Raw genomic sequence first — 21,083 nt, 5'->3', positions numbered from 1 at the left:
AGGTAACAGAAGTATTTAGATGTGACTTTCAGAAAGAATGTAAATGAATTTGCAAATATAAATACAACTGCCATGAAAATGAAATTTCGGATCAGGCCTCAGTTACACCAGAATCACCGCTCGGGATGTCTCTCCCCGGCCAGGGTTGCCGTGTCGTCTGGCTGTGGACTGACAGACAGAGCGCTGCCGCCCAACCCCTGGCCCCCCCACCGTGCAAAATGAGTAAACGAATTCAACAGCACTTAGAGGGTACTTGGAATCCCACAATTAACTTTGCAAAATAATACGATTTTTAAATGGAGTTAGCAAGTACCAGGCAGCCTTTGTTCACGGCCAGAAGGACATGAGCCTTCATTAACAGAAAACTTCTCATCCTCCAACAGAGTTTTTTCACTTAAAGTGACAGCTGAGCTGTATTAAGTAAGCTACAGAGATATCACAATCTGTGCCATTTCTGAAAAGAATGATTCAGCCTGAAGCGACACTAAAAACAAGATTACAGAATTTGACAAAGAGTCAATGATGTAACTAGGACTTGCTGAAGTGAAGAAGGGTCCCATTTGGATTTAATATGTGTGGCTGGGATTTCTGGCAACATGAAGGGCAAGGCTGCCGATGCTTTTCATGCTGAAGCTTTTAAACATGCTGAAATGTAGCCAGGGATTGTTTTCATTTTCTTTTTTTCCAGGGCAGTATATTAACAGTATGAAAGGGTTTGGAAATTAGGGAATCATGAATGGCTGTGTTCCATCTTAATGACAGAAGAGTTACCCTAATCATAGATGATAATGAAATATATCATTACAAGCAGACTGATACGGGTTTTATGCTACCAGTTTCAATCTAGACTGGACATCGTACAGTAGTTTGAAAAAGTATATGAGAAATAGAAAACATCCCTTGATCATCTTCACAGCCCTCCTCTTTAGCTAGAAATAAAAATGGCAACGAGGGCTCTTCTGCCCCTAATGCATAATAAAGCAGGTTATTCAAACCAAAGAACTTACACTTTTCATACTCTCCTTTTATTGTTGAATTAAACCTGGCATTAAAAAATTCTTTTAGAACAACAAAATAACTTTAAAACAGACAGAAATCCACCCATAAGGCACCAACAACCTAAGGCCACAGATATTGTATCTTCACTTGTTTACCTGCCGTGTTGATTCATAGAAGTATTTCAATTTTGACTTTTTTTCCTTGATTACAAAAATAACACATGCTTGTAAAAAATCCAAACCATAAAAAAGCATAGACAGCTGAAAGGCCTCCATCATCCCACGCTTCAGAGGGTACCGCGTACGTTCCTACAATCCTCATTCAGAGTATGAATGTGGCGTCAGGTGTGTCTCTCTTACGAAGACACCCTGTTCATACTGATCGGCCAACGTTCCTACCTGATTTATTCTGACAATTTCTTACAAGCGCCTCGAGAAGAAGCTTTGTCTTCCTATTTTTTATTACCTGTTGCACTTCACTGAGAGCTCTACACACAGTCAGGTTTCCATAAATACACATTGGGTGAGTGAACGGACATAGGTTTTTATTTTTCATCTTGACTTTGCCCTTAACTTATTGACATAATGGGCCTGGTACTAAACATCCATCCGCAGGTCTTCTCACACCTAACTTGGAAGGATTGATGTCAAAATGTTGCTGTAAATTTCTACCACTTAATAAAGTGCCGATGAAACAAACAAACAAAATGGAAACCAAAACTGAATATAAATTTGAATACAATTCTCTTAATTCCCTAATATTTTTTTTCTTTTCATGCCGTACTTTGACTCGCTAAACGTTTATTAACCCACACACTACACTATAAAGCGATTTTTGGAAGTAGCTATTCATTGAAGGTCTTTTTCTTTTCTTTAACAAGAGAAAAATCACACAAAATTTAATACCATGTACACATGGGAGAGACCCAGGAAATCTGAGCAACTCCTAATTGATGGTCTTATTGAATAATTATACCCAGTTTTTCATGCTATTATTAGAGTTAAAAAAAGAAATTTATTTCCCTAACCAAGTCTTTCGAATCTGAGTAATCTGGCAAAGCGATAAAATTGTTTCTTTCTACATAACAATGGCAAGAAGACTACTCACGTTACTACTGCTGTCTACCACATATTTTGAAAAGATTTTGCAAATACTAAATACTCAGTGTTTCTTCCTCCATCCTTTATGGGACAGTGCACCAATACTGTATTAATTTGAAAAGTTCTACAACCTAGGAATATACATAGACTGGTTGATTTTATGAAACCTTCAGTAAAAACAACAGTGGAGGCTGGATTTTGTTTCAAACAAAGTGATGAAGTTGGTTAAGACAAGAATGGGAAACAAGATAAGGAAAACCTGTAAAATGCTCATGAACAGGAACAGAAATGGACTTAAAAAGCAGAGTTTATCGTGGGATTGTTAACATATCTCTTCGTAGTTATAATCAATATTCCCCATAGTACAGTATCTTGAAAAATATGTACAAGCCTCTTTGTAGAGATCATGCTTTTCTTTTCTCAGCCTCATCTGTTTTATGATAGGTACCACTTATTGGTAATTCACTAAAAATTCATTTATAGGTATGACCCAAGGTGCTGATGATGAAAGGATCCTTAATTAGCAACTTTCACCTGAGCACTTTGAATTTAACTCTGGGAAGAAGCAACTTAGGATCTTATTAAGTGGAGTCTTAGGTTTTGGGGCTAAGGATAGTTCGGTATCCTAGATTTAATTTGGAAATGATTTTACAGCCAGGATGCAGAATGGAGGTCAGGACCCAGGTGTCCTCTCCTCCCTTTATGCTTTACCTGCCAAAGACCACCTAGTTCTTGGTGTCCTATGCCCAGGAGACCACACAGGGTGACCTAGTGAGAGTTATCCGATATTGACGTAATCATTGCACCTCTGAATGCTCTTCAGAAAGTGTAGCTGCAGTAAAGCCATTTTTAGAACCCGGGTTATGGTTTTTAATTCAGCTTCATAGTGATTAACGGAGAAAGTTTTATTACTATCAAACTACACTAGGTTTTTGAATCCTCTTGCATTCAAAGGAAACGACGTCTCCTTATCGAGTGCAAGAACCACTCTACTGCCCTTCGTTCACTCCATGTAGCACAAACTGCACTGCTGCTGTCGGGGAGCATCAGTGCTGCTGACCGGCCGGGATGGCCTGCGGGGATCAGAGCATCCCTGGGCGGGAGCCCTCCTTGGGTGGTGGTGCTCCAAACACTCGACTATGCTTCTGACACTTCATGTGACCTCACCCTTTCCTAGGCTCTGCTGAACAGACCACCAAAACCTCTCCTCCTGTTCCAGCAACTCTAGAGACACGTAGGGTCTATATTTGCCATTTTGGAACTCCTTTATTTTCCATTTTTATTGTATATCGTCACTCATTTCCTTGGATTTATTCCCAAAAAGTGAATAGCTGTTTTCTGTCTGATCTCACATAGACTTTAATATGTTTGGGAGTGGAATCTACATCTGATTTCTTATTTATTGATAGTAACTTCTGTGTGTTCTGAGAACTCCCTGTAAGGACAAGCCTGGCACATCAGCTTGGACTCGAATACCCCTACGATGTTGATGATTTTAGTTCCATTTATGGGAGAGGAAACTGAGGCTATGAGAAATTAAGTAAACTTAAAGGAAACAACTAGTAAGTGGGAGCGCCAAGATTTAACCCCAGGCCTCTCTCACTCCAGAGCCATTACTTCATACCTTCTACGAGGACTATATGAAAAGAAAGAAAGGGGTCTCAGCTTTAAATTTCTATCTTAAAATTTAGCACTTTGGATTCCTTATAAATTCCACTGGGAAGGTGGCCATACTAATGATCTTAAATGACCGCTCAGTTGTTGTGTTGTATTCAGAATGAATTTCTAGGTAAAGCTTAGCTGTCCTCCAGTTTATTTATTAGCTTCAAGGGCAGGTCTTCCTTTGAAGACAGTGAGAATCAGTCCCGTCGTAGTAGAGGGAAAGATAGAAGTGTGATCGCTTCCCTAGGGAAAGAGACTCTTCCGGTGCACAGGACCACAAAGAAAGCGTGTGCAGGTTGCCCTGCGTGAAGCAGTCTTCCAGCGTTGTATGTAAATTCAATTCTAGTTGAAGTGTTTGGCCATTGGAACCAGTTGATAAATGCTTTCATTCAAGAAATCCTTTTGGAAAATGAATATTCATTTGTTAACTAATCTGTTCAGATTTTTACACATCAGATCAGCTTAAAACAGGATAGACCTGCGTAATATATGACAACAAAATAATCTATAACGACTGTTTAATGACATCAGATTCCTAGCTTGTCTGTAACTATTACCTAGTTGTTGTCTGCATTCTCCCTCTTTTTATGGAGGCCCAGTGACAGGTGGGTGATGCTGAATGTCGGTCATTCCATACGCAGAGCCCTGTGTGTTCAGCCCCTTCCAAAGCTGGTCTCATATTTCAGTGTGCACCAGAATTACCTGAGGCATTGGTTCAAAATTCCCAGATTTCTGGGTCCCATCCTCGGAGATTAATTCAGTAGGTGTAAGGTAATCCCAGGAATCTGGATTTTGAACAGACCCCTGCAGGTGACTGGGGCAGGCTGTTTCCAGACCACCCTGGGAAGAGCAGTGCCATCCCAGCTCCGATGCCAACCGCCGGTTCGATCAGTCACGATCTGTACTGGCTGCACAGCCCTCCGGCACACGTTCGCCTTCCTCTGTTGCTAAGAGCACCCCCTTTTCTGTAGGCTGCCCTGCGTCTCTCCTGGAGCAAATGAGAAGATAACGCGTGTCAGCGGCTCTCATCCGATGACTCTCCGGGGCTTAAACTGATCCTTCCCCGTTGTGTTGTTACACAAGGGCCCTGGTTTCAGACGAGCCCGCAGTGCCTCCCAGGACTTGAGTGGTTAACTGCCTCGTGTACCAAAGTGGACGAAAGCACCGCCAGACTTCTGCGCGAGTCTAGCAGGTGGAGCAATAAACAGATGCGTACTTTTCCGTGAAGCTTTATCATCGCTACAGAAAATGTCATCTCCGTTCTTGGCAAGCACTCGGCCCGGCTCCCCGATGGCGTATTTGAAGCGCTGAGCCAGCCAACTTCCGCAGCAAACAGTGCGATACAGAAGACCCACTGGTCTTTGCCGCTTTTCCGAGACTGGAGAAGTCACGAGAGCACCAAAACGTTGGCGGTATTTTCATGGACCTCACAAACGCAGAAATCATCAGCAGGCATGGCGTTGCTGTTAACCACACTCGCGCTTACCACGCACCCGCTGTGAGGCAGGAACGGGTGACGGAGACTAGTGAGGCGTGGCCCCTGACCTTCAGGAGCGTGCCGTCCAGCGGAGTGACACACACGTACACGGTGAGCCAGGACCTAGAACCGTCTCCGAGGTAGAACAGAATAAACGCCAAGTGCCCATCATTCACGGAGGGAGAAAGCACAGAGGCTGGAAGTCCAGTAGGACAAGGGCTCACGGAACAGGTGACATCAGAACCAGACCTTGAAGGATGAGCAGTGTCCCAGATGCAAAGAGAATGGAAGAGGTTAACTTACAGAATAATTTCAATGCAGCTTCAGTGAAGGAAGACATTGGGTGAAAGCCTTTCGCCTCCAGAACTGTTTAAAGTCTATTCTAAGCGTTGGGCCTTGAGTCCTCACCAACCCGTTCACCTTTAAGCGTTTAACTTCATGTATATAAATGCCATTGCAATGGACTCAAACACAGTTTGCCCCAGGGGTTTTCAGCCGGGGCTGTGCTTCTTAAAGCTGCCTCGGCTCCATCCCAGACTTAATGAACCAGAATCCTTCGGGTTGAGGCCAGAGAGAGTGGCAAGACTGTCCCTGCTTTGTCACTGGTCTTCCGTAAGCTCGGAAAAGGAACCTCCCCTTCCTCAAAATGACAACTCTATCCGCATGAGGAGCAAAGGGGAACGTGGAGACGTTTGTTAAGAAAGAGTTTGTGGCTTTTGTTGACCTGTCTTCAGCCCATCACGCCACGGATGGCAACCCATCGTGGATTAACTCGCAGGGACTCAGTTCTAAGTCCCGGTGACTGAATTCTCACCCAGCCCGCATTTCATTACATAAACAGCCTCCTGTCAAAAGAGATGAGTTTCTGTCGCACAAGCAGGGCCACTATAGCATGACTGTGTTTTGCAATGTTGTGGACACCCTTCCCCTGGTGGACGTTGCCGATCTGTTTATTTATCATGACAGTTTTCTGGCAGAGGCAAGTCAGAGGTCCCAAGGAAGGGGCAGTGTTTTCTGTGTAGCCCATCTCTTTTTCCTTTAGACCCCTGAATTGTGTGGCCGATCTGAAACGCTCACCAGCGTCTTCAGGTAATGCCACATCTCTCCTCTTTTCTTTCCCACTGCTGGGAAGCAGAATTGGATAATGAGTCCAAAATTGGTCAAATTGCATAATTCCTCGTAGCTTTTCTCCTGGACCTGTCGTTGGTGCTAGTGATCTGACAATTATTTTAATTCATTTCCACGAAGAGTTATTGACTCTCTCATACAAGGTATGCTGCAGAAATCTGAGAGACTCGGGAATTGACATTTGCTTGGATCGCTGCCCTAGAGGGGTTTATGCAGCTGATCGTGGAATAGTTGCTGTCACCGTAGTACCAGGGACTGATGGTAAGCCCACAAAAAAAAACTAAGGATCTGTGTCAGCTTCCATTAAGAAAATGCCTCAAAATCCATAGACCTTTATTTCAAATTGAACTGAAAGCTGTCATCTATTGTGGCTGCCTTGAAGACATCTTTGTATAAGAGCAAGCCTGGCTGCATCTGTCCGGTTAAAAGCATCCTTAGAAGAGAGAGACGCTGCCTTTTGGAATGAGTCGGGTTTTCTCACCGACTGCTCCTTGAGTCAAGCCTTCTGTTACGCTGACTGTGTTTCCAGGTTCTTCTTTCTGGTGCTTCCGGCTCTCGGTTAGATTTTCACACCTCTCCATCATCAGCTCCTGGGATTTCTCAGAACCCTGGTGCCCCTGTATCCACCCTGTCCCTTTGATCACAGAGCACATCCAGTGTCGGTTATGTTATGTCCATGTCTCCCCCAACCTCTTCATCTCCCCCCGTGTGGAGGCAGCTTAGCCATCTACAACTACGTGCAGGCAAATCCTAAGTAGAAATGTGGACACAAGCCAGGAGCAAGAGAGACAGTTGACAGCAGCCACCAAGGCACGCAGGACATCCAGCCTAACCACCGGGCATGGGGGCCTGGCCTGGCCTCTTTCTAGAGTCAGCGGTGGTCCTTCTTACCCACACGTGCATCACCTGAAAGGTGGCCTGGGGCTTCTAACACTAACACCCCCTAGCAGACACATTTTTTTATACAAGCTATTTATTCATTCATTCATTCATTCATTCATTCCTTTACTGAGTGCCTCTGTTGTATACCAGGCTCTGGGTAGGATCCACTCCCTGTTCTCAGTGAGCTGAAAGTGTTAGTATGGGGAGTAACTGGTACAAGTAGAGAACAGAGGTCAGGGGAGATAGAAATGTAAATAGGTTATTGATGTAGCAGACACATTAATTTTCACAGAGGCATCAACATTCTCCGACTTTTCAAGTTTGAAAGTTCAGAATCACCGTCAATGCCTTTTTTTTTTTTTTTTCCCTTCTGCTACTAATCCCACTTCACGACCCGGTCCCGTCAGTTCTTTTCGTCCCTTCTCTCCCATTCACCGGCCTCTGGCTTCTCTGATACCATCCTAGTCAAGCTGTCCATCACCTTGTCCCTGAAGTTTGGCAGAAACACTCTTGAAATATCCTCCCTGATCCTCATTTCTTCTTCTGTAAGACAAGAGTTCATGACGTTTTTCCTACCGCTTCTTTGCCCATGAAATCAAGCGCAAACCCTGGCCTTACCCAGACTTCCCGTAGCTTGATTTTCCTCTCCTCCCAGCCACATTTCCCTGGGCTCCTACCCGGCGACGCAGCCCAGCACTGACACTGTTCCTCAAGCATCACATAGTCATTTTGGACTTTGAGTTGTGCTGTGTTCCCCAGGGCTACAGGCTCTTCCTCTCTTTGTAGACAGATCCAGCTCATTCTTCTTGGTCCGGCCCAAGTCTCATCATCTCTCCCATGAGACTTTTCTCCTGATGCCCGAGCCTCCATTGATTTCTCCTTTCTCTAATTCCTATGGCACGTGTTACCTTTAGACCGCTTAGCAATCCATCCTGACCCTTCGCTTTGCTACTCATGGTTTATGTGAAGGATGACTGTATCATTTACTGCCCAAACCGGGACTCTTTTGAGAGTGAAAATGGTGCTGTTAATCATTTCACCAGGAAAACAGACATTGTGAACTATCCTGGGCAAATCAGGATCTATGGCCATCCTACTTGTGTTTAGACATCTTATCTTTCCAACAAGACTGTTAAGTTCCTAGGGAGCAAATCTTACATGGGGAATATTTGCTTTGCATATTCCGTGGCATGTGAAACACAATTAACGATCAATAAATGCAGGAAGGAAAGAAAGAGGGATGGAGGGAATCAGGCAGTCAATTCATCCTCACTGAAAAAGGTGGTTTCTTAAAAATCAAAACACAACTCCAGGACTTCCCTGGTGGCGCAGTGGTTAAGAATCCGCCTGCCAGTGGAGGGGACACGGGTTCGAGCCCTGGTCCGGGAAGATCCCACATGCCGCGGAGCAGCTAAGCCAGTGCGCCATAACTACTGAGTCTGCGCTCTAGAGCCCGTGAGCCACAACTACTGAGCCCGCGCGCCTAGAGCCCATGCTCCGCAACAAGAGAAGCCACCGCAATGAGAAGCCCGCACACCGCAAGGAAGAGTAGCCCCTGCTCGCCGCAACTAGAGAAAACCCGTGTGCAGCAACGAAGACCCAACGCAGCCAAAAGAATAAATTACATAAATAAATGTATTAAAAAAAAAAAACCACAACTCCACCCGATTGGATGTATACAAGGCATGAATAACAGGATAAGCACACAACTTCTCCATGACCAGTTGGAAGAGGGCAGCTGAAATTCGAGAAGGCAGAATATAAGTTTGAAGATAGAAGAAAAACAGCAACAGACAAATCAAGTGGTGCAGAGCACTCAAGAAGGGTCTAAATCGTGTCAGTCAAAACCATCAAGGCGATCCTGAATATAAAACCTAATCTGTATCCCACGGGGGCTCTGAAAGCGTGGATTATTGTTAAATGTCAAAGAGCCGTCTCCACGACGCGCAATACAGGAAGTGTAGTTTCTCGCACTTTCATTCATGCCAGAGAGTAATCATCTCCAAAAGGTAAAGTATAATAAGTTTCTTGTGGGATTTTGATTTTAAATAAACCCCAAAATGGAATCCGTAAGCAGGCTATATCTGCCATTTTCTGTCTTTTCCATCTCAAGACTCCTTGCTATATCTGTACACTTATCCATCCCTGTGTTTTTCTAGCATCCATCCTGATGGCCTCAAAGAGAGTATCAAGGAGGCATCCTTCATGCCTCAAAGAGAGTATCAAGGAAAAGTTTGAGAACTTTTTAATTGTCCGCCTCAACATAAGCCCCAAACTTCCTTCAAGCTGATCTCAATTAGAAGGGAGTTGTCACCATTAAAAAAGAACAGGAAACAAAATCTGAGGCATCAGCCCTGTCCTAATGCCCAGCATCTTCACCCCAGTGTTCACTCTGTGACATCAGCCGCAGGTAGATGCAGGCAGGGATGGGGCAAGTGTGTTGCTCTGATGACCTGAGCCCCATGGGCAAGGCCCGCATCACCCCCACTGCTCTCCCGGCTCATCATTCTTATTCTTCCCACCTTGGCCACCTCTGAATTTAGGTGGTTGTGAGGGATAGGATGGTCCTTGAACTTCCCAAATGTGTCCTAACTCATTCTGGTCCTGTGGCTGTTACTGGCTAGTGGGCGAACTCAGGACCTCATGGAATGACTTCAAAAGTTCATGTGCCAAGAAACCCTAGCTTTAAGAACTCAGAGAAAAACTCAGCACTTTCTCCTCATGCATTTCTATAAAGAACAGATAAACGTAGAAGCATTCTATGAGGCTGTGCTTGGGCACTTGGCGGACACGTGCTTTTGTGCCACTGACCAACTGTCTGAACTGAGGATTCTCGACCTTTTAAATTTTCTTCCACTTGAGGCTCTCAGTTCCAGATCTATGAAATAAATGAGTTATACTATTTCCAAGATGCCTTCCAAGTAGAATTTCTATAAATCTATGATCTTGAAATATTTCTCTTTGCCAAAAAAAGGGGTAAAGAGTAAAATACCATTTTACCAAAGTTCGTTATCAACCAGATCTTAATATTTAGCAGATATAATACATCCCCTTAAAATACACCAAGCACGTGAAACAAACGTGTTGCAGCACTGCAAGCCGAAGGAAAGTGTTGTACTTCCCACTAGTTGTGTTGCAGACTAGGTCTGCTGAGGGCTTTCTTAAATAAAAGTAAATTAAAATTAACTTCGTTTAATGTAAGACACCATTAAAGGCACTTCCTCTTAGACAGAGACCCCATTGTAGCAAAAACTAAATAAAGGGAGACAGAGGATACTGTTCTCTTCCTCCAGACTACTCTGGCCTCAAATCTTTGAGAATCACTGTGATTCCACAAGATTGTTGAAACCTCCAAGTCCCAGCAAGTTTGGAGACAGTGAAAGGAGCATCGCGGGACGTAGGTTTACTCCCAACCCTGCCACGTAAGGTCTTGAAACATTACCTTCTCTTGAAAAAAAAGCGTGTGGCTTGGCTAATTTTTCAAGTCTCTTCCAGTTCAGAAGTACTATGGGTCAGTGAATTTTGTCCAAATTCTCATAATTAAATACGACTGGGAATCAGTTTTATGGATAACTAGATTGCTTTTCATTACAACAACCAACTGGAAGTTACAGCCCCGTGCAAGGATCAGCAGCAAGGGACGAAGTATTGGGTGGTTGTTACTGTAGCTATCACCCTGCTGGGACAGCCAATCGCCTTGCAGTCTCCTGCATATGCAGTTCAGTAGGATATTCCGATCTCATCAATAAACACATTATTGTTTGCATGACTGTATCTCCTTATCTTTACTTCTAATCTGGAGACTTCAGATTTAGGTGCATTCGTTGACGAACCACTGTAAGGCTTATTGTTAAATCAAACCTGAAATGAATTCCAGGACTCCGTGTATTTCAAGACCATTGGCTATTTACTGAAGAAACTCTTCCTTCAGTTCTTTCAAGTTAAGTCAAAGACCAGAGAAAAAGAGTTTCTCAGATTTATTCTTCCACAAACCATACATTCATGCTGCCTGTTATGTGCCAGCCATGAACGAGAGAGCTGTGATCTCTGCCCTTGTTGAGTTTATAGTCTAGGCGATCACTAGATGGTATTATTTAAAAACCACTGGTTAACGAACTCAGGGAGACCTTGCCTGAGAAGGTCGCATTTCAGCTGAGACCTACAGGGTGATGGATTCTTGCCTTCACCTGTTCCTCCCAGCAGGCCGATCACCGAGTCTTCCGGTTCTCTTTTAAGGAAAGCTTTTGGTGCTCATCCTGAGACAGTGTGTGTAAGGAGTGTGCTTGAGACAAGTCAGCATTGGCATTTCCATGCCCTCATCCTAGGAGACACTGTCTGATTTCTTCATAGACTGATTGAAGAACAGCGTTTGTCCCCCTTAGCAGTAAGTAGTCTTGAGGTCAGAAGTGGAAATAATGGTATTCATCTTCATCTTGAACGTGTTGAAGACATTTTCCGCGATTCCTTTTCTCTCCGTCTTACCACTGAGATTGAAAACAGATGTTACTTCATACCCTCCCCACCACCCCGCTCCTTTAGTTTAAGAATCAGAATGTTCCTCACCAGACTCTTTCTCCCCGCTGCTCCAGCGTAACGTGAAGTTGCTGTGAATCTTCCCTGTTCACGCTGTTTTTACTTTACTGCATAAGTGTGTATCCATACCTCACGTTTACTACCGTTTTGCGAATTTGTGAGTCTATATGTTATACACGGCCTCAGGCTCTACTTTCTGCAAGCTTGTGTCTTTGTTTCTCAAGTTTACTCATATCAGCACACTTATAAAACTAGTGCATTCATTTCAGCTGCTCACCACTGTGTAAATAAAGCGCTTTCTTTCCCCAGCCTTCTGCTAAGTTAGTTGGTTCTCCTTGCTCACGATTTTCCATGGAGGACGACGTGCAGTGGGCAGTGGAATTGAGTCTCGGGGTAGAAGCATCTTCAGCACCACTAGGTGTTACCAAATGGCTCTCTAAAGCCAACAGGATCACTTAGACATCCACCAGCAATGGATACGAAATCCCATTTTTCCTCATTCTTGCCAACATCTGGTGTTAACAAATTTTACTCTTTGCCAGTCTGATTGGTCCCAAATGACACCTCAGTGGTGGGTTCCCTGATAATTAACAAGGTTGAGCGTCATTTCATATTTATGACTATTTGGTTATTTTGCTCTGTGAATTTCCATCCTTTTCCTATGTTCCCATTAGTTTTTGTTTCCTTATTGACTTACATGCATTCTTTCCTCTGTTACAGGTATTAAAAATATTTTTTCTCACTTTCCGACCTGTAGAAACTTCGCCGGTGAAGTCCTTTATCATACCAAAGTTTAGGTTTAACAGTCAGATAGATTACTTTATGCTTTGTGCATTTCTTGTGCCCTTTTAAAGAAATTCTCCCTGCCCTGATTATGTAATGACATTCTCTTTTTCTTTTTCCAACAAAGTTTTAACGTTTTCTCTTTCATATTCAGGTCTTTTATCCACCTGGAATTTACTTTTGCCTAAAATGTGAGGGAGCGATTGAATGTGTTTTTCTCTATGGGTCGTTAGTCATTTTAACACCATACTTCTTTTTTTTTTTTTTAACGTGAATTGTAATTCCACCTCTTTCATAGGCTAAGCTCCCCTTTTCCATGTTTACACTTGGTCTTTTATCTGCCTCTGAGCCAGTATCACACCGTTTTCATTAGTTTGGCATCGCAGTAATTCTTAATATCCTACAGGTCATGCCCTCCCTTTCTTCCCCTCCACCCCCATCTTTCCTTTCACGTTTGGTTTCTTTTTCCTCAGGTACATACAGCCTTTAGTAATTCTTTGAATGCCGGTCTGTGTGACATAGTCTTTCAGTCTTTGTTCTGCAGATGTCCTTATTTCACCCTCACTATACACCCAAGCTACCGGAGTCCGTGTCCCTCTCCCTTCCATACCAAGGCCACCTGGGCCCCTTAATATGGGGGGACCATGATCTCACAGACCTGCCTGGGTCTCCCTCCCCCGTTGGCTGCCACACTTCTGCTTCGTGTGGTTCAAAGTAGAGCAGCATTCACAGCTCTCACATGGAAGCATTACCTGAGCTGTCAGTTTGCCTCTGGAGAATTCGGTCATTATTCCTTTACAGAATCTGTGTGCTCATATACAACGCTAAATTAAAACTTAATTAATTTATGTGGAAAATAATCCCTATTAGCTGTGCCATCTTGGGCCGGTCATTTAACCTGCCCGAACTTTGAGCTTGTCATCTGTCCAATGGGATCACAATACCTGTGCCACCGGGTTCTTGCCAAGATTAAATGAGATAGATAGATGGTACTTAGCACGTGGGAGGTTTCAAATCATAGCTTGGAAAGAGTCAAAGGGAAGAGGGAAATGTGGGAGGGGCACTGGCTTTTATCCTCACTTGATGGGAGGAGGTGGGCACAGCCCGAACGCTCGGGTTCCCTTTCTCACCCTTGACCCGGGCCCGCACAGCCTCAGGCAGTTTGGCAGATCTAACGAGGACCCCACTTTCAGTTCTGCTTGATGTTAAGTCTTGATTTCCGCTTGTCTGTCTGACCAGAGGTTAACACTGAGTCAACAAATCAGAAGCTGGGCTCTCACAGCTGGCCGGAGTTTTAACCCAGTTAGAGGATTTCACAGTGAAATTAAAACTCTATAAGTCTTCTCCTGCTTCTTAAATTGTCTGTGTGATCCAGTGGCTTTCTTTAAACATCCGTACCATATCCTGCTTTTCTCAGTGCAGAGAGCCAGAAAAAGCCTCATGAAGAGTCCTCTAGGAACTATCGTGTGAACAGACAGCTGTTTGGGGAATGCAGCCGATCTGCTCTGTTCCCAGCTCATCACATTCAGACACGCTACACACCGCCGTGTTCACTGACGCTTATATTAGATGCCACGTTCCCAGGGAAGGATCCACTCAGCCACCACTAGCTTATTCATTATTGATACACAGTTAAAGGGCATGGCTCGAATGAATGCAAGCATCTGAGAAAAGTCCTTATTCACGTACAGATCAAACTGAACATTTGTCATTTCCCTGGTGACCTCACATACTCTTTTGTGCCTTGGGACCTCAAAGTATGTAAGCAGAGTAGATGCTTCCACTGTTTTATTTAGTTTAATTGTTGGCCTTAATCCACTTGTTCGGATTATTCGGACGTGTTTAAAATTATCCCTTGCTTCCCCTTAATATATTAAAACAGGAGGAGAGGGAAATTTCTTTTTAGGACCTACTGCATTCTAAGGGTAAATGCAAACTGTTCTACTCTGATTCTTAATGACCCACTATTAACATAGTAGGAAACCCAGCTCATAAATGCAGTACCTCTTTTCACATCATTACTCCTAATGGAACTATTACCAGGATAATAGCTTGACCTTTAGCTATAGATTCACATAGCAAAAAATATGTTCTCCTTACCCGATACCTCTATCCACATAGCATATGGAGTGTTCTCAGATCAATACAATGACTGTCCTTTGGCCCTGTTCTCAGGACTCATCTGCGCATGTAACAGAAAGAATAGGATTTCGTCCTCTGTAGGTAGATTCTAGTTAAAAGTTTCTTTTAAGTTTGAGTGTAAGCCATGAACCAGAATGTCAATAATATGCCCGATGGAAATATCTGTTTGTAGAGGTATTTTTCGGAAAGCCCAATGCTTTGCAAGCAAAGGGAGACCCAGGAGGCAGAGATTTCCCTGGCTTCTTATGATTGAAACCAGATAACTTTTCACTGCAAGGAGAAAATAATAACCAGAAATTGTCACCTTTTGAACGAGCGGCAGAACACTTGAGCTTAAAATGGTGAGAAAGATCCGCTTGGAAGCCACCTACACAGTGGGAGACCTTCCCTCTGTTTCTCCTGGACCTAGTCGTTGACACACGTGGTTGCCGGGAATCACTTCGATGTTGGCATAATCCAAATCTGTGTTGTTAATTTCGAATCTCTGCCTCCTAATGTGGGCTAATTTGAATGCATGCATTTCCCAATCTAAGAAGAGAGGGGTTGCTATGGAAATTAATTACATAAATAACATTACAAGGAAGGAGGGAGAGGTTTACCTGCTAAGACGGTGTATTCAATCATTTCTGTGGTATACACTTTCCTATAATCGAATAGGGTGCCAAATACAAATATTGTCTTTTGTTCGTTAAAACACGATTTCAAGAACTTTTCGGCAGCCCTCTGATTAAGAAGTGTCACTGTGGGCATTTGAATGTAATAAAACCTTGTTTCTTTAAATATATGCTATTAAGACTTCCTACTAATTCAGATAGGCCTTTCTCCCCCAATTAGCCTAAATATCTGAGCTATTGTATTTACTTCCATTAGAAACAAAAGTAGAAAATATGTTTATTCTTCAAATGTTTATGGCGTTCTTAGTCTAGGGCACTGCAGTAGGTGCTTTTAGGGAGAGAAAATAAAGACCCCCGAAGACCCCTGTCTATAATCTGGTACAGGAGATTCAGAAGCACCCCTACCCCGGGGATGCTGTCCCCTCTGCATCTCTCCCAGGTGGAGACTGCTTACTCGCGTGCCCCATGTATCGTAGATTGGGCAGCCTGGTTGATATTCTCCCTGGACCTTAACCCTCCCTCCTCCTTATCTCTCCTCCTCTTCTCAGTTGGGGCTAGGATGGAGCCTTTCCATCAGCACACCTCTGCATCTTCCTTCCCCTCACTCCCAGGTCCTGCTGCCATCTTGGATAACTTCACCATCCACATGAGAGATCCCGTGACCCCCTAGCTAGAGTGTCCAGACCTCGTCCTCACTGGCTTTCATCTCCACTACACTTCAACCCCACACCGTTGACCACACGTCCTGCTCGCTGCCAACATTTGACGCTCCACCATTATATTCTCAGTTGCCCCTTTTCCCCGGCATCTCCTTGCCAACCCCACTGATATATCCATTCCCTGATCTCCATAGATTTGCCCGAGTCTAAGCCATTTTCTGGCTTCACGTGCTTCCCAGTTATGGGTGGAAAGGAAGGGTGGGTGAAGAAAGCTGTAATTTCATCCCAGGGGGCATCTTCACCACCACCTTCAATGCTTTATATCCTGTCCTTCTGCCAAACCTGTCCGGCGAACTCCTAACCCTACAGCAGCCCTCCCATCGGGTGTCTCCACCCCAGACGAGGAGCTGCCAGGTGCCCTGGAGAAAACACCCGCCCTATGGCCACTGCCGCCACAAGCACGCAGCCCCGCTCCTACTCGGCATCCTGCGCTCTCGTCTGCTGCCTTCCTGTTCCTGTTCTCCTCTGGGCACTTCCAGACGTTCCCGCATTCTCCACGCCCTTCACCACTGAGTTCATTGAGGCGTCAGGAGCGATGAGGACCCACCTTGATCCCTTCTAAGTCCACCCCTGTCTTCTCCTCCTCTGGGTTCAGAGGAGGAAGCTTTCCTCCTGGTCCCGGTCGAGGGTAACCCCCCATCCCTCTCCCGAATGCCGACCCTCCCCCAGTTCCTCTGGTACATGGTTCCTTAGACTGTCCCCCCATCCTCCCTGGATCCCCACTGGCCGCCTCCCCCGTCCCCATCCTTCCTCCCCCGCCCCTTCCTCCCCCCAAGCCCACCGCCAGGCCTGGCGTTTGGAGACTGTCATCTGTGGCCACCTTCCCCACGCCCTTGATGACGGCCTCCAGGGACTCTTTCCTCACCTCTTTCCTGGCCCTTCGTCTGCACTCGGGGCTGTGGGTCCCACCACTTGCGCCTGCAAGACCACGCTTCCGGCTCCTTCCTGGTCTCCCGTGCCTCAATCTCCTTTCAGACCCGGGGGTCCTCTCTGTGCTTGGCCAGTGCTCTGTCCACTCTGTCAATGTTTTTTCTCTTGTCGTTTTAATGACCACATATATGTTTGTGCCCCTCGAACCTGCATCTTCCTCCAGGACCCCTTCCCTGAACCAAAGGCTTCTGTGTTGAAATACCCACCAGCTGTCCCCAAGTGAGGACTCCGCAGACACCCCGAACTCAACGTGTTCCAAGCCACACCTGATGCATCTCGCAGCTCCCCTCACACACCTTCCTCCTGTATTCACCGGGTCATGCTAGTTCCTGATCTGTTCCCCGTCACCCCTTCATCTTCACTAGCGCTGGCCCCGATTCCCGCAATGGTGTCGATTCCTGAAGGGCATCCCGTGCTCCCACCCCCTCACGTCCACCCGCCCCTTGCTGCCCTGCATCTCTTCCTGCGCAATTGGATTGTTGATGTTTGTACACTCGGCCCCTCGGATCCACAGGCTCTGCACCTGTAGGTATAACCAGCTGCCAATCAAAAGTATTTGAAAAAGAATTCCAGGAAGTTCCCAAAAGCGACACTTCAATTTGCCAAGTGCAGGCACCTACTGACATAGCATCGACGTGGTATTAGGTATAATAAGTCATCCAGAAATGATTCAAAGTATACAGGAGGATGTGCATAGGTTGTATGCATATAATACACATTGTATATACGGAACTCGAGCATCCGTGGATTTTGGTACCATGGGGGCCCTGGGACCCATGCCCCACAGAGACCAGGGGACGACTGTTTATGACTTTTTTCCCTTCTTCCATATTACTATTTCCTTAGGATAAATTTCTAGGAATAGGATTACCAGTCCCAAGGAAGAACAGTTTCATGTCTCATTATATAGAACCATCTTATCTCCCAAAAGGGTTTTGCCAATTTATGCCAACAGTCATATTTGAATGCGCCAGATTCACAGAATTTTATCCATCTTAAGTATTAGCGTAATTGTTTTTCTAATTTAGTAGGTATAAAGTGTTTTGCAACTTGGGGGCTTACAAATTATTTGAACATGTTTTGCTAAGTGTACTTTTTCCATTTATCGGTGGAGGCTTGAAGTTGCTCTTTCATTTGGGATGAGCTCTTCCTATCGTGGTAGATTTAGTGCAACTAGCTCTGCTCATTCAAGTGAAATGTTTATTTTTTATTCAATAGAAATGTTACAGCTTTGTGTAGTTGAATCTGTCAACATTTTCCTCTGTCCTTTCTTTTTAAAAGAAACCTTCAAAATATTAAAATTATCAATGTTTTCAATACCAAGGAGGCAGTGCAACGTGACCGCATAGCAGGCCTTGACCTTGAGGGGAGCAGGTTGAAAAGTGCTCAGGAACGATATGTGAAGTAGAAATGGCAACCACAGCGCTGCGTGCACCATCACACGCTGTGCGGCTTTACTGAGACAACTGTCATAGCACGTGACTCCAGAGTTCCCTTTGTGCTTATTAGGGAGCTCTTTCCTAGGAGCTGCTAGCACAAGATGCAAGAGGTTGACTCAAAGTAGGATTGGAACTTTCACTAACACCCAACTGCACTGCCTCTATTTTGAGTGCCGATCGACTTAGCAGGAATCGCCACGAGACCATCATCTTTTTGCATAATTTTCTATTTGATTTTGAGTTAGCAGAAAAGTGAAGTATGTTGATACACTTGCAGAATTCTGTCATGGGGCCAATGGACCCTTAGGAAGCATTTTCTGCTCTGCCCGTAAGACACATACACATGGACGTGGAGCCATTAGAAAGAGTAGTTTCCGTAGAACTACTTAATATCTGTAACCAGTTTCATTTGGAAGCACAGGACATAGTATGTAGGATGGACCCTGCCAAGCTCCATCTTCACCAAAGGAACGCCATATGGATTTTGAGAATATCCACCGCAGAACTGACATCTTTTAGAAGTACACTCTTTTTTTTTTCCTTCTTGGGGTTATATTCCTTTTTCAGATCTGCATGTTTTCTTTGTTAAAATATTTAACAATATTTCACATTTTCTTTCAGTCTTCACAGAAAAATACTGCACTGCTAATCACGTGGATAAACTTCCCGGCCCAAGAGACTGGGTTCAGATTCTACAGGATCAAATCAAACTGGCCCGAAGAAGGTTAAAAAGAGGCTCAGGTATGAATCAGCTGCAAGAAAATAATTGCAGAAGTGCTTTGTCGAATTTTTAGATGATACAAAGTACAGTTCTTTGCTCTCGGCTACTTCATTGTCTTTTGTCTTTTAAAGGAGAAGCTTTATATAATGTGCTTTGGTTTTGTATCTGAAAAGCTTAGTCAAATGATTTTGAAATTCACCTTAAGATTAAACAGTGAAAGTTACGTCAGGCCATTTACTTTAAATAGTACAAATGAAAAAGATTGCTAATCTCGCTGGTGGTCTTATGTATGAAATGAGGTCTCTCTTTTGTGATTTGTTTCTACTGCCTATTGATTTTTATTTGTTTGGACCTCCATGACCTCATAAAAAGTACTAGTTGCTTAAGGTTAAAAAAAAAAAGAAGATTCTGTGGAAATATATTTAATTGCATGGAAAGGTGTTCTTACTGTACTAAGTGAATAAAATAAATTATAAATTAAAACACACACACACACACACACACACAATCATCATCTTACCAGAAAGACCATGTAAAATAGAAAGAGATTTTTAAGTCAGATATTTACTTATTTCTTTTTTTTCCTTCAATCTGGGCTTGGTGGTTCTGGGATCATTCTTCCAGGAAAGGTGAACACCAGTTGAATTATGACTATTTAGAGATGGTCATTTGAAATCTCGTTCTCCCCAAAGTGACGGTGGGACAATTTACCAATGAAGAATCCTTTTGAGGTCAGTTTTCTGCCATTATGTAGGAATAATCACCCCTAGGAGGCCACAAGCCTCTAGATATTATTTTTAAAAAACAAAACAAAAAACAACCGATCAAACCTCAGGCCCCCTGGCCTGCTAAGAGCCTTCTGTGCTTCTGTGGCTGTGGTGTGAGAGTTTGGGAGACAGGTTTTGCTTGAATGTCACACTCTGGGGGTCCATAGAACAGCAGTACAAACTTGTGAGACTGTCTGTAACACAGCCTCTTACTTGAACTTTCACTGTGAGTAGGAGTAACCGTGACCAAGCCTGCGGAAGAGCCCAGCCACCAGCCCCGGGGAGGAGAGCTCCGGGCTCAGGCTGGGAGTGCTCTTGACTCAACAAGACACAGAGCACCGAGGGACCGAGTGGTTTTTCCGGGTGAAAAACCTTACAGTTCTATAAAAGTAGCTAGCAAGACGCTACCCTATCCAGCTATAACTGGATGAGGTTTTTTTTATTAAAAATCTTCCCTCCCTCCTTTTTTAACCTTTTGACTTCTTTTACACTTAACTGATGCTCTTTTTATAAAGAGCAATGGACTACTAAGATTTTTCATTGGTAACCAAATGGATTATTGCATTAGGTAACAAGTCACATCAGAGTCAGTAGATCTGGTTTCCAAGGCTCACGTCCGCTCTTCACCAGCTCTGGACCTTGGACAAGTCACTCCATACTTCTCATCTCGGGTCCCCATCACAAACTGGACATAGACGTACAGCCTGTCTACGTACAGAGCTGTCCTGAGGCTCCAGACGCGGGTTGTACATGAACGTCTTTATCAGTGAAGCTAGCGTACCTCTCGGAAGATGTCTTTGCGCGCAGCCATGCTTGGCGGCATGGAGGTCACTGAGGCAGCCACACGTCGTGTCCTCGGTCAGGGGACCAGCCAGCCTGCTGTGCTGGGGCAGCCGCTTTGCTCCTGTTGTCCCGGCATGATTATCAGTGATGCCCCTTTCACTCTCAAAGGCTTTCAGTCTTGGGCAGTAAATCATGTGCTTATCCTCCCCCTGGGTCTCCCAGTTTTCACTGCTGTCTTCTGCACCCCCAAATCATCGCAAATCAACACAGCGTGGTGCAGTGGAGAGAACAGGTCTGCTTTCCTGGCTCTGATCTGCCATTTACAATTTCCTGGGAACCTGGACTAATTACTCAACCTCTCTGAGCCTCGGTTTCTCCATTTATATAACGAGGCTGATACCTAC

General features: G+C 44.5%; 1 protein-coding gene across 14 annotated transcripts in view; it reads left to right on the top strand.

The window, feature by feature from the left end:
- Nucleotides 1–21,083, top strand: part of BEND7 (BEN domain containing 7) — a 76,878-nt gene that overhangs the window by 43,691 nt on the left and 12,104 nt on the right. For all 14 annotated transcript variants that reach the window (XM_067703760.1, XM_067703740.1, XM_067703749.1 and 11 more), the window contains one exon: nucleotides 19,030–19,149. In XM_067703760.1, coding sequence (XP_067559861.1) covers nucleotides 19,030–19,149 — 120 coding nt within the window. Of the gene's footprint in view, nucleotides 1–19,029; nucleotides 19,150–21,083 lie in introns of those variants that run through there.

Source organism: Pseudorca crassidens, chromosome 1, assembly GCF_039906515.1.
Source record: "Pseudorca crassidens isolate mPseCra1 chromosome 1, mPseCra1.hap1, whole genome shotgun sequence".
Classification (NCBI taxonomy): domain Eukaryota; kingdom Metazoa; phylum Chordata; class Mammalia; order Artiodactyla; family Delphinidae; genus Pseudorca; species Pseudorca crassidens.
The sequence above is the reverse complement of the archived record's forward strand: the minus strand, read 5'-3'. Positions and strand labels throughout refer to the sequence as shown.